This window comes from Triplophysa rosa, linkage group LG20 (assembly GCF_024868665.1).
Source record: "Triplophysa rosa linkage group LG20, Trosa_1v2, whole genome shotgun sequence".
NCBI lineage: Eukaryota > Metazoa > Chordata > Actinopteri > Cypriniformes > Nemacheilidae > Triplophysa > Triplophysa rosa.
The window spans coordinates 6,440,158-6,454,321 of record NC_079909.1 but is presented as its reverse complement, the minus strand read 5'-3'; the positions used below and the strand labels follow the sequence as shown (position 1 = coordinate 6,454,321).

Below are 14,164 nucleotides of genomic sequence, written 5' to 3'. Positions count from 1 at the left end.
ACATAATCACAACTAACTGATACTCAGGCAGCACTGAGACACGTTTGACCCTTTGTGGGTAATTAATAGAGACAAACACGTGTGAACAAACAAAAAGGCAATAAAATAACTGTAAAACTTGACTGATGATTAAGACTCTTTTATCAACAACTGCATGTGTACAATGGGTGGATTCATGTGGCAATCGCTGAGTGTTTGGACCACTCGATCTGAACGCCGTTTCTGTCAAATGACATTTAACCCAAACACAATTACACAATTACAATGTTACACCTGCTTGCCTCAGTTTCACTGCTCATCGTGACCACCTTTGGACCACCTTGCCCAGCAACACTAGAAACCATCGAACAGCAACCATGCAGACACACTGAACACTTAGAATGACATATTAATCCTTCAAAACATTTTAAAATAATCCTTCAGATGGGCATGAATTCATATCATAGGGACTGATATTGTTCTACCAATCTTGATTTCGCAGTGATTGATACTAATAAGGTTTGGCTGGTTAGCAGTCTTAGCAAAACCGTGTGAAACTACACCATCTGGCTGCAGAATGCATCTTTCTCAATGTAAAAGCTTCCGTTCATTACCCGTAATGTGTTTACACATATTTTTCATACATATTTAGACATATTTTACCTGCTTATTTTTTGGCTTGTGAAATGTCAAGCTGGAGAATTTACATAATGTAATTTTCCTGTGCATTCAGAGTGATTAGTCACATGACATCTACAACTCAGGTGATTGGCCCCCACAAACAGAGCTTAAGAATCAGAATAATTAAGAATTATTTCTGCATGTCTTTCCACATGTATTATACCTTCTCATTATTAGCACACACTTCTTCTCATTGCCAGTATCTCAACATGTTTATGACTCATATTTCCCTGCACTTTGTGCCTGTTTATTACATGAGGTAATATGAGATCAAATTGTTCAGTGTTGTTATGATGTCATAATTCCTGCATGAGGAATTGACTGGATACAGACGCCCACCCTCTGAGTAAGTCTCCAAAATCTGAAGGTTAAAATTTCCTGCAAATTACATTTTGGTAATAACTAAAACGGGTCAACTTTTAATTAATTGTGATCACCTTCATATGATCGTATTAACACCACTGGCTTCATTTCTAATAACGTATATACAACTGTAAATGATTATATTACACTGCATTGCAGTATACATGAATATTCTATTCTATTCTATTCTAAGATCACTTAACTAACAAACATTTTGAGTTTTCCTACATTACTTTACCTCAATTTCTTTAAAACAAACAAAAACAATCAACTGATATTTCAAAATATTAATGCAAAGACAAGTGAAGAAAAAAAAAGAGTAAAAAGTTTTATAAAACTTTGTATTGAGATCTTTTACAAGTAACCCATTTTGTCTTTGTATAGTCAAGCACTTTTAATTAAACTTTTGCTAAACCAGTTCATTTTATTAACAAGTTAAATATTATACAAAATCAACTAGCTGGAAATAATGTTAAGTACATTTCAGGGAATAAAATGTCCACTTAAACTCACCAGTATGAAAAACAGAAAGTAGAAAAGGCCTTACGTGTGCATTGCTGTGCAGTAGAAGGGGAGTGTCAGGCAGGTGCGACTGTTCTGTAGATGAGTTAACACACTTCAGATTTGAGGTGGAAGATTTTTAGACTTCAAACTCTGAACCACACACTGATTTCACATGACGCCTATGCAGTCACATGCTAGGGAATGTCTTAATGTAAACAATGAGTGCATGCTTTCTCACAGAGTTCAAGGGTATGTGACATGCTATGTCATCTAAAAATGAATTGAAATAGCATTTTTAGAGTCATAAGCAACTAACTCTGTGGAACATATTCTCTTTAAGAATTAATTTTCACAATGTAGCACAGCGAAAATAATAGGTGAATAAAAAAGGTAAATAACAATGGTGATCAGTCACAGCGCTTAAATTATAGACTTTCACTTTTCATAGAATCTGTCAGTCAGAAGATACCTTTTCTCATTTTCTACATTTTGAAACAATAGTTAACCTTAAAACACAAATGGAAGTAATTGCAATATTTTATTTCAGCTTCTTCAAAGCAGACAACATAAATTACCTTTTGTATAGATTACAGCAATATAGACTATAATCTATATGTTACCAGGTATCTGAGATAATAATGCTTTCATGGTTTCAGTTTATTGCATAATTTAGTTTATTTGTAATAATTTATCAACAAAATCTTTTTCCATTTACAATTTCTCAAATAACTTTAAAAGAGCTGGCTTATGTTATACAGAAGCTCAACATTAAATGTCTTATGAACGATTTGATCGCCATCTAGAGGCTAAACTGGAAACGTCACGCTCCAGTGAGAGTATCTACTAAACATAAGTGTAATTTCTTTTTGCACCAGGTGTAGGATATTGAGCCAATTTTGGAAATTTTATTTTAATTTCAGCAAATGATCTGAACAAAAGTGACTTGTTTTTTCTAATTTCTAATCAAAATTTAAAAGTTGATTTCTTGGTTGTGGCATTTTAGGACCAAAATGAGTGACCATAGGAGTATTGCACGACATAACTAGGTATAAAAAGTGCTTTTAATTGAAATAAAAACATCACATTTACCCAAATCCAGATGATTTTACCAGTACAATAATCTACTTTCATTTTACACCTCCATACTCGTAATGTGTTATAACAATTGTCTCATTTGTATATTATTTATTCTAAGCAATTTTACATGAAACATCTGAGATTAATTATATGCACAACTGAGAACTCCATTAAATGCCCAGAGCTGTACAGCAATACATTATCTTCTGGAGCAGCAAGGCAGCTGTCTGTAGTTTTGGACACAGCCAAGCCAATAATCTGAAAACGTTTAGAATATTATTTTTGCATTTCTGTTTGAAAATGACACACTTCTTCTCTAATAAAATGCGTGTCTCTTCTTTATTTTGGAGGGTAGCGTGCAAATGGGGCATCCTCACTTATATTGCCCTGTTAAAGGAAAAATAACAATTAAAATTGCAGACAAATATGAAACTTCATTACTGTTCCTATGACCTGATTATTACAAATTTGTAATATGAATTATGGTTATGACTTGAAACAATATAAGACCCACCATTGGTACATCATCAAGCCTTTCAAACTGTGGTCTCCTGGCTCGAACCACTTTCACTATCACAATTACAAGAAGAACAGCCAACGTAATGAAGAAAATACACAGCACTGCAATGAGCCCGGGATTTCCTGCCACATCATGCCCCCCTTTATTCTCCAGAGCTATAAAAGCGTATGAAAAGAAACATCTATAGATTAAAAATATATTGCAAATAATATATTTATAATCATTATCATCTAATCATTACATGTGCTGAATCATGTACCTGTGCTGGAGGTTGTGCTGTTTTGTCCTGTTGGAAATGCTGTTTCATTTGTAGATTCGGGTGTTTTCAGAACAGTAGACTTTTGTAACTGCGAAGTAAATTGTAAAGTGGTTTGATTTCTCTTTGTAACATCCATTTGTGTTGTTTGTTGAGCAGTGGTGCTTTTGAAATCCAGTGGTGTTGTCTGTGATCGAGAAGCATATTCAGAGCCTGTCGTGTCAGTGGTTGATCTGTCATCTGTTGAATGGTCAGTAGTTGATCTGATGGCTGAACTGTCATCGGTTGATGTAGTTGTTGTAAGTTTATCAGAATTTGATCGAGCTGTTGGACTGCTCAGGTTATGTGAATTTGTTTTAAAAGTGCTCAGTGTAGTAGAGGACACATCTGTAGATGCCGATTGAAGACAACCTGTAGAGACAAATGTTATGGTTTAGAGGTTTCTCTTTCAGGAGACTTTACGTTTCATTTATTAGTATTTTTTTATTTAATAGTATATTTAAAAATAATAATTTAAAAGACCTAAAAATATACACAAATGAAACAATTGTTAACATACAATAACATTATTCAACAGAAAAATTAAATCAGTACATTTTATGATGTCATAGAAGAAACATTTTAACGGAAAGGTTCCACTAAGAACATTAACATCCCAAAGAGCCTCCGTTTGCCAAAAGGTTCTTTTAAGCTAAAAAATGGTTCTTTAGACTATAAAAAAGTGTTCTTCTATAGCATAACTTTAAAAACATTTTGTAGCACCTTCATGTAATTGTGTATCATGGCTCACATAAATAATCCCATAAATTTATCCTATCATTTTTTTCTGTTTTATAATAACAGATTAGATTTCAGCACATTTTTATCATTTTTTCAAGAGGTGCATTTTGTGATGCTAGTAAAACCGAGTCAGCCTGTGTTTACTCCAGTATGCATTTAAACCTTTTGTTTATAATCATACAATTTATATTTTTCTATCAAACTCAAGCATTTAAGAATAAAAAAGTATGTCTTGACAAATTCAGTCATTGTGTTCAAACTTTTGACTGGTAGTTGTTTGACCTTACGTATACTGTAAGATTACTGATATTGTTTTGTTAGTCCAGCATACAGCATAAAACTTTGTTGGTTAAATTGATTAATGACTCATACAATCACCAAGACTTTGAAATTTAATAAAAAACATTGCAGGCTGTATTACTTTATTCACAAATACTCAAATACCAATCCCATTTATTATTTGTTAATAAATATTGATTATCATTTTTATCTCTGCACTTTGAGTTGAATTAAAAGTTAAATAAACAGCAATGTGAATTTCACAAGCACATTCTCTTACCTTCCGGCACAGAAATTAGTAAGACAAATACTACACACAAAATCATTTTAGTCATGCTGTGAGACACAAAAAGCAAAATATCACAGGAGTCCACCACAGCTAAACTACCAGAGACGAAGCGTATCCTGAGGAGCAGGATGTTGACGTGTAACAGTAGGTGTGGTTTCTGCCAAATGAAAAGATAAATAAAAGCCCAATTGTTTCATTATTGTTTGCACTGGGATGATATAAACCTGCTGTGACGTTGTAAATAAACCACCACAGTTTCCTCTTATCATATCATGAATGCTATCATGGGTCATTATTTGCATAGGTAGAATCTTACGTCATTTGAGGACTACACATCTATAATATTACAAACTTTTATTAAAAAAATTAAAGATACAAAACATTTATGGACTTTCCATGGGCATAATTACTGTAATACTGTACAAACTGTATATCTTACACACACACACACACACACACACTTTTGCCTGCAACAATAGAAGAGACAGTGAATGGGCCCTGGCCTGATGTTTCCATCATATATAGATATACTGTATGTACACTTGTATATTTAAATTTTTATGCCTGTTTTGATTTCTAAACTTTATTTAGTTTTTCACTGCAGACGTCTCACGTTTTCTTTGGTAAACATTATTGGCTGCATAATAGTTTTGTACGCAGCCCAGCAGCAAATGCTTTGTCAATAAAGCAAACTTAAATTGAAATTAAATTCATATTGAGAGAGCTTTTGCCACTATGATTTACTGTAACTGAATTTTTTAATTATTCAGACTACAATGTCGAACACTTCTTTACAGTTTTTTACAATTGCTATGACCATTTTTTCAATTCTCCTGACAATTTTCCTAAACTCTTAACACAGCAACACACCCGAAACACAAAATTAGCAAAACTGTTAATTTCATGCTCAAAATCTCACAAATTATAAACTAAACTCCAACACTCACCAACACTGTATCACCAAAACATTAACACATGTTCTCTACCAACAGGAACATTTGTCAATCTTAGCACAATGCCATAAAAACATCAGATGGAATTACAGAAACTGCATTATTTTATATGTGTCAGGACTGCCCTTACAATATCCTACCTGTTGGTTGCTCAAAAAATATGGACAATAAATGCCAAAGATGAGATTTGTCTGTATTCATTCACCTGCCTCTCTGTATTATAGCCTGTGGTTTATGATCGGGGTTTTCAAACTGGGGTCCAGGGACCTCCAGAAGCTTACGTAAGTGTTGATGTGCTTTTTTGCTATATGCATAGATTCCAGAATGTTTCATATTTGTATATTTGTATTGAATATTGCCTTTTTTCGCACTCAAAGTAAAAGTTGTTACAGTACAAATGCATTTGAATTGAAAATGTCTCTTCAGGGTTATGTAGGTCTACCTCTAACAAGTGTAGCCAACTATTTGTAAGATTGGCAACAATATGTTGTCTTTATACTGTAATATCACATACACTATTTATCTCATAAAATTAAATGTTTCTTTACACATAAAAATTGATAGATGGACATGTGTTTTAGGAAGGGGATCCCTCACAAAAGGTTCATCTTACGGTAATGTTCTGTCCCTCGCTTTACATGTTTACGACAGACAGTTTATGACCTAGACATCTGGGGGCCCTATGCAAACCTTTGTGAGGGACCCTTGTCATAACAGTTCAAATAAGATGAGCATAACTGTAAACTATAAGATATAAAATGATAAATCAATTAACACACTTAAACAAATTAAAACTAAAAGACAAAAAACCTTAAACTGACAGTAAGAACAATTAAGTATAAATTAAATTCACATTTTGATTCACATGTAAATAATCCTTTACCTAAAGTAACACATGGCTCTGGAACCATCTATCTTTTTACTAATCAAATGAGTGATTAACAAAAATAAAACAGAAAATATAGTTTACCCAAGAAAGCTAAGCATTCGAAAAAAAAAAACATATGAATTATTCTCTAAATGTGATGACGCAAAAATGACATATTATCATTGGGAAAACGAAATACAGTGGTGAGCATTATAGCTGAGACTCACATGAACATTGTACAGCTGGTTTTGTGACTAAGTCATTCCCTGTAAATGCTATTGAAGTTAGAATATGAATGTGTATGTAACTTTGGAGACGGTCCCTAAATTCACGACTATCGAACGTCCACAGTCAAACCAACTGTTCTGTAAATATGTACTTGCATAAGTTGACAAAAGTAAATAAGACTTTAAAATAGTACAAAAACACATGCCTTCTAGTTCTTGTTCTTTTGCTTCACGTTGTTGCCGTTTTTCCAGCTGCATACGGATAGCTTTGTTTTGAAGCCAAATGTAAGACGCATCATCACATTATGCGCATGTTGTAACGCAACGTAAGGGTGCCTTGTGCAACGAGAGAAGAAAAGTTAACGTTGCCAGGGAAAATAATGAACGAGAAACAAGGCTGATTTACTTTCCACGGGTTTAAGAAGTTCTCACGTCGTCAACTCGTCAGCATACATGCGGGCTGAGCGACAAAACATAAGACATCCCCACATTGGTAAACAAAAGCAAAAAAAGAAAAGAAAAGAAAAAGGACAGAAGTCGGCAGAGCGGTTCTCTCGTCTTCCCAAACTGTTCCATCCATTACATGTCAATTGCCGCCACGCGCATGCGCAGTTTCGTCTCTACCGTACCTGCTCTAAGTGGCCGTTACAATGTCATCACCTGCGCGCACTGCATGATGTCACAGTAATTAAATAAATTAAAGGTACAGTGCGGGATGTTTTGTATGATCTATTAACAGAAATGCAATATAACATACAAAACTGTGTCTTTAGATGTGTATAAAAACCTTACGTAAAGAAAAGTAAAGTTTTTATTACCTTAGAATAAACCAATTGTATCTACATAGGGAGCGGGCCTATCTACATGGAATTTGTTATATTGCGCAGCCAGTGGCGTAACTTTGTTTTGAAAAGTGGTGGGGACAAAGACGACACAAACAATACTTTAATAAATTGTTGCTGTAAGAACTCATTGGGAATATTCATGAACATCACAAGCGCGAAACATGTAGGTGACTCCTCTAGAAAAAAGTATAAAAACTGCGCCGCTTTATCGACGGCTTCAGTGGTGTTGTCATGGTTCTGCCCCACCTTGTCTTGCTTTTCTTGACCTAGTGGCAGAACCATGATAGAACCTCTTGTTTTATGTGGAGAGAGTCAGTTTTGGTATTCCATATACTCCCTCTCTCCGGTGTGGCGTCTCTGTTCCCGCCCTTTCGTCTCGTTATTGCTTGTTAATTAGTTCATGTCCCGCACCTGTCCCCTTCTTGATTTAGTCCCCTTTATATAGTCCTCTTGTTTCATTGTCCTGTGCTGAATCATTGTACTGTCCTGTGCTGAATCATTGTACTGTCGTGTGTGTGTGTCATATGTGGTGATTTCCTGTCTTGTCAGTGTAGTTTAGTTATTTTGTATTTAATTCGAGTGTTGTCTTAGTCTGGTTAGGTGTAGTTAGTCCTTGTCCTTGGTGTCATGTTTTATACCCTTGTGTTTTGTTATGTTACCCCCCCCGTGGGTGTTTGTTTTGTACTTATATTTTATTAAATGTCTTGTTAACCCCTTACCCGCTGTCTGCACCTGGGTCCTCTGTCCTTGTCCTCACCACCCACGTTCATGACAGAATGATTCAGCCAACGACGGACCCAGCAGACAGAGGGATCTCGGCGGGAGGGGTTGATGCTGCCGGGCTCCCATCCAGGGTCGAAGCCGCCAGACTCCCTTCCAGAGTCGGCCTTCCAGCCAGCGTCATGCGTTGTCCAGCCGGCCATCCAGCCGGCGCCATGTACTGTCCAGCCGGCCTTCCAGCCGGCGCCATGCGCTGTCCAGCCGGCCTTCCAGCCGGCGCCATGTGCTGTCCAGCCGGCCTTCCAGCCGGCGCCATGTGCTGTCCAGCCGGCCTTCCAGCCGGCGTCATGTACTGTCCAGCCGGCCATCCAGCCGGCGCCATGTACTGTCCAGCCGGCCATCCAGCCGGCGTCATGTGTTGTCCAGCCGGCCATCCAGCCGGCGCCATGTACTGTCCAGCCGGCCTTCCAGCCGGCGTCATGTGTTGTCCAGCCGGCGCCATGTGCTGTCCAGCCGGCCTTCCAGCCGGCGCCATGTGCTGTCCAGCCGGCCTTCCAGCCGGCACCATGTGCTGTCCAGCCGGCCTTCCAGCCGGCGCCATGTGCTGTGTAGCCGGCCTTCCAGCTGGCGCCATGTCTTTGTTTGGACTTTTTTTTCTATGTATCACGTTTTTGGTCGTGTTTTGTATTGTTATGTTTTTTGTCACAGTCTGTGTAGTCTTGTTTGTTCCTTGAGGAGCATCAGGATGCTGCTCCTTAAGGAGGGGCTTCTGTCATGGTTCTGCCCCACCTTGTCTTGCTTTTCTTGACCTAGTGGCAGAACCATGATAGAACCTCTTGTTTTATGTGGAGTCAGTTTTGGTATTCCATATACTCCCTCTCTCCGGTGTGGCGTCTCTGTTCCCGCCCTTTCGTCTCGTTATTGCTTGTTAATTAGTTCATGTCCCGCACCTGTCCCCTTCTTGATTTAGTCCCCTTTATATAGTCCTCTTGTTTCATTGTCCTGTGCTGAATCATTGTACTGTCGTGTGTGTGTCATATGTGGTGAGTTCCTGTCTTGTCAGTGTAGTTTAGTTATTTTGTATTTAATTCAAGTGTTGTCTTAGTCTGGTTAGGTGTAGTTAGTCCTTGTCCTTGGTGTCATGTTTTATACCCTTGTGTTTTGTTATGTTACCCCCCGTGGGTGTTGTTGTTTTATACTATTATTTATTAAATTCTTGTTAACCCCTTACCCGTGTCTGCACTGGGTCCTCTGCCTCTGTCTCACCCCCACGTTCACTGCACAGGTGTAGTAGTAAGGCGCAATAGACGGCATGCGCCGTGAAGCAGGTTCGAATCCGCTGATCTCACTATTCTAAATTTTCACATATCAGATCTGCTTCCATTTGTTTTTAAACTATATCATGTTTTCATCAATATATAATTTAAAGCATGTTGTGCTTTATTATATGTAAGGATGGCTGTTGCCGTACGTAATTAAACGTATTAATTCGTGATGAAACAAAAACTACTGAAACGAATGTGTGTTTTCCCCATGTTAAAAATTTGGTGTTTGACAACCCCCTGCTAATAAGGACAAACATTCAAGTATACAGGGGAAACAGATGGAAAATAATATCTTTAAAAAATCTTATTTTCACTAATTACTACGGGCATTGCCTGATAGGCTACAAATATACAACAAACTTTCTAAATTTTGTTTTGAACTCATGAAACTACAAAGTTGTGACTTTTTCCATTTATTGGAGTTTTCTATCTCATGAAACTACAAAGTTGTGACTTTTTCCATTTATTGGATTTTCTATCAAGTATCAAATGTAATTAATCTTGCAATAGCGATAGCAACCGCATGTCGAGAACAATAAGGACGAATATATAGCACCAAAGTGCAATTAAGCGCAAAATGTTTGGTACATGTATGACTTGAACAGCCATTTTCAAATATTTTCATCATTTTATTAAAAATAAATACCTTTACAATCTGATATGTGATAGGGAAAAAGTTCAGCAAACAGCAGTCCGAACCCACGACGACATGAAGCAGGTAACACTTGCTTTACGCTCTAGCCACGGAGCAGTTAATTTTGTGTGCCTTTCTTACATTTTGTTTATTCAATCTGAAACTGATGGGCGGAGTTAGTATAAATAGCCTCTGCTTACAAAGCGGGCTACTTGCACGGTAAATAGACCTCCGTATTTTTTATTTCTTCACAATAAGTGGTGGGGACGACCCACCCATCCACCCGCAAATTACGCCTATGTGCGCAGCCATGTTTTGTACAGTAAGCTCTAACGGACAAGCAGCTCTACAGAGCGCGTTTCGTATATGTTGGTCTTCGTGTGTGTTTTTAGACGCAGCTTGCGTCATCACTGAGTTGAAGACGCACAAAGTAGTAAGTCGTAGTACGGAGAGGTGGAGGAGTAGTCGTCGTCTAGCTGAAGCAATTGATTGTTCTGTCTTAGAAGTTTTGATAAAATGGAGGACCATGCGTATTGTGCACAAGAGCCGACAGAGCGTGAATCTCCGTCGTCAAAGAAGCACAAACGTGATGCTGCCAGACGAATTAGAGACAAACGGCGGCAGAAATCCAGGATAAACATCGGTGTATCTATTACCAGATGGAAGGCACTGTTGAAAGACAAATGTTTTCAAGGCGACGCCGAAGTTGCCTGTTTTCTGCTAGACTGGTAAGATAATTCAACATTTTCAATGTTTCCACTTTTTCAATGTTTACCAAACAACTGTTTTGTTGAAAGGGTAACGTTAGCATTTTATACCAATGGCCATATAACCTCCGAATAATAATGTTTTTCCGTCCCTGCGGTACGTACTCCGCTTGTTCCTGACTTTACAAAGGGGGAGACAAACGTCTACTAACTTACACCTAACTGCCTATGTCGCTGTCAGATCAAACGCTTTGAACAGCGTTGCTATTTACGATTAGCTAACTTTAGTTACTTCACTACTCTCAGCGTGTACTAGATAGCACGCAAGAAATATATCTAATTATAGAATTGTAACAGTAACTTTCGCAATAGAATACATGTTAAATGATTAATTACGTTAATATATTGCCTTACCTGCTTGTATCACTGTTATCCGCTGTCTCGGTAGACGACATCTTTTTTTACTGTTGCGGCCACCGTCGTAATTCGAAAGGGAGGGGTGGGCAAATGACTCAGAGATTCGTTGCAAAACTAGAATACAAAGCTAGTGGCCGCTGATTTTCAAGAACTGCGCCTTTAAGTATTGAAAAGCAAATGTCCAAATGATTCCTGTAAAGTTTGTAACAGAACACTCCGAAGGCAGAAAGTTGAATCCGCGTCTTGTTTACATTATAGTGTTTTTGATTCGGTACTCAAGGAGGCCCTCTGGTGGTGCAGAGGCCCTACGCAACTTGCGTAGTTTGCCTATAGACAGAATCGGCTCTGACAGAAGGTATAAACATAAGACTACGGCTGTGCTTTATATATTTGCATAACTTTAATTTGCTGTTTCTCATTAGCAATGGAATAAAATACAGGTGGTACATTTGTGTTGTAATTCACAATATTATCTGCTGTTCACTTTGACTTTAGTTTAGCCTATAAGTTAGGTTTAGAACGTGATGTTATCTGTTCTGACATAGGCCTACAGTGTGAAAGCATTTGTAAATTTGGCAGTTAAAATACTTTGTTTTGGTCTAGGTTGAGCTTGTGTGTTAAAGAAGTTAAAGCATTTTAAATTTGTGTTAAATGTATGGATTTTGTGTAGAAATGTGTTAATTGAGCCTACACAGCCATATGTTGTGATAACTGTGTTAAGAGTTTAGGAAAATTGTGAAGAGAATTTTAAAAAATGTCATAGCAATTGTGAAAAACTGTAACTGAAAGCCAAGCCATCTTTATAAACGTTATTACAGTACAATAAAAAAGTCAAATGTTTACAGAGTCACCACAAGATGGCGTACTTTCTGTTTAGATAAACACGCACTGCCGATGACGTCGGCATCTCATCATGCTGATTACGTAATTATGAGCGCAGCAACAACGAGTTACAAACATCACGTCGCTTTTGTAATAACAGAAAACAGGGGTATTTTTGAATCACATTTATACATCTGATATGACATTATCATGGAACATACTAAACATGACCTGTACCTGAATATAGGGTTCATTAAAAACCAGAGGTCAGTATAACCTCTGACAAAAGCCCCTTGCAAATTTATGTAGATTACTGCCTGGAAAGATATTCTGGAGCACTACAAACATTTGTTTATGTGTGTGTTCAATTCCCCGTGCATACGCTTCATGTCAGCATGACACAGAACGCTATCCTGTTGAAAAAAATAACAGCTCACATCGGCGTAAATTTGCATGTGGCTCCAGGCTAGTGCTAGTTTGGTGCTGATGTGACCGGTAAATCCTGGGGCAGGTTGTAAGAGATGTTTTCATCTCAGGACAGTCACTAGTGATAAGTTTAGGACTGTGCATACTTCCTGTGGGGCCATCAGCCAATCGACATTCAGAACATCAGGATGTTCTTTTCTTGAAGCTGTATATTTTCAAGGAATCTGTTGACTGTATGAATCTGATCAGACGTGAACAGAATAAAATGAGTCCATCATCTGACTGTAAGACATGTGAACCCTCATCATCCTGTTTCCTGTGAAAGTCTGGATGATGCAAGGATCTGTGATAAAAGCCTCCCACTGCACAACACTTTCTCTGCGGCAGATCTGTGTTCAGTACGGACATGAGCTTTATGTAACAGGCCTTGATGACTCAAACTAAAGCAAATGATACAATAGCTGTTTATGGTACAGGAGAACACTTCTCTGTTTAACGGTGAAATGCGTATACACACATTCATGTTGCACTTTCTCCTATGACAGTTGTATGTGCTATGGCAACTATAGGTCAGCCATTTAGGTCATTTCACAAAAGTGTTAATACAAAACCCCTAAACATGTCTGCAATATCTGGAACCAAGACTTTAGCAGCAGATCCTGAAGAAGTATGGTCTGGAGTAATCTTTAGGTAGGTGGTACGTGGTAACATGCACATGAATGCCAGGACTCAAGGTTTCCCGCAAGAACATTGTTGGAACAACTTGTGCCATCATCCTACATTTTTCCCTTACATGTGTTCTTTTCTGCTGGTTTACAAATTCCAGTTCTGTTGCCTTTTAAAGCTCCGACATTAAGTGTTTCATGACCACTTGGCTTGGAAGTATTTATTGTAAGAAGCATCTGGAAAAGAAATGGTCCAGATGTACGCCATTGATAAACCGTGAGCTTTGTGAGCAGCAGCTTGTTCTTATAGTACGTGCTGACCTGCACACTCATGACGCAGAGATGACATCATCAGAGCAAGGCCTGGCAGAACGTCTTAGAGCGATATGTGTTAAATAAAAACATTTAATATTGCCATTTAAACAAGGGGTTGCTCTATATTTCATATTAACTATACAGACATTCCCACAATTCAGTAGTATTCCTGAAAGTAACATAAAACCTTAAAGTAACTTAAAGTTAGTTACTGTTTATCGAAAACTACAGTCTGTTTGTCATGCATATTGTTACAATTCCAGTACATCTCAAGCAGTGTTGGGTGTAATTAGTTACTGTAATTTAATTACTTTTACCTTGAAAAAGTAAAGTAAGGGATTACTCTTATTTTTTCTGTAATTTAATTAGTTACTTCTGATGTAATTAAACTAAATACTTTGTGTAACGTGTGTGTGCAGAAGAGGAATTTACATCAACATTCAAAGTCTAACTTTAAAATCTGTGCTTTAATGTATAATTCTAACATTTGTAATTAATAATAATACTTTATC

General features: G+C 37.5%; 1 protein-coding gene across 1 annotated transcript in view; it reads right to left on the bottom strand.

Moving 5' to 3' along the window:
• Positions 1 to 2,174: 2,174 nt before the first annotated feature.
• LOC130571628 (uncharacterized) overlaps positions 2,175 to 14,164 on the bottom strand; it is a 32,297-nt gene continuing 20,307 nt past the window's right edge. The window contains exons 2-5 of the mRNA XM_057362754.1: positions 4,720 to 4,885; positions 3,384 to 3,791; positions 3,119 to 3,279; positions 2,175 to 2,991 (exon numbers count right to left, since the gene is read on the bottom strand). Of these exons, the coding sequence (XP_057218737.1) occupies positions 2,944 to 2,991; positions 3,119 to 3,279; positions 3,384 to 3,791; positions 4,720 to 4,885 (783 nt within the window). The 3' untranslated portion in view covers positions 2,175 to 2,943. The remainder of the gene's footprint in view (positions 2,992 to 3,118; positions 3,280 to 3,383; positions 3,792 to 4,719; positions 4,886 to 14,164) is intronic.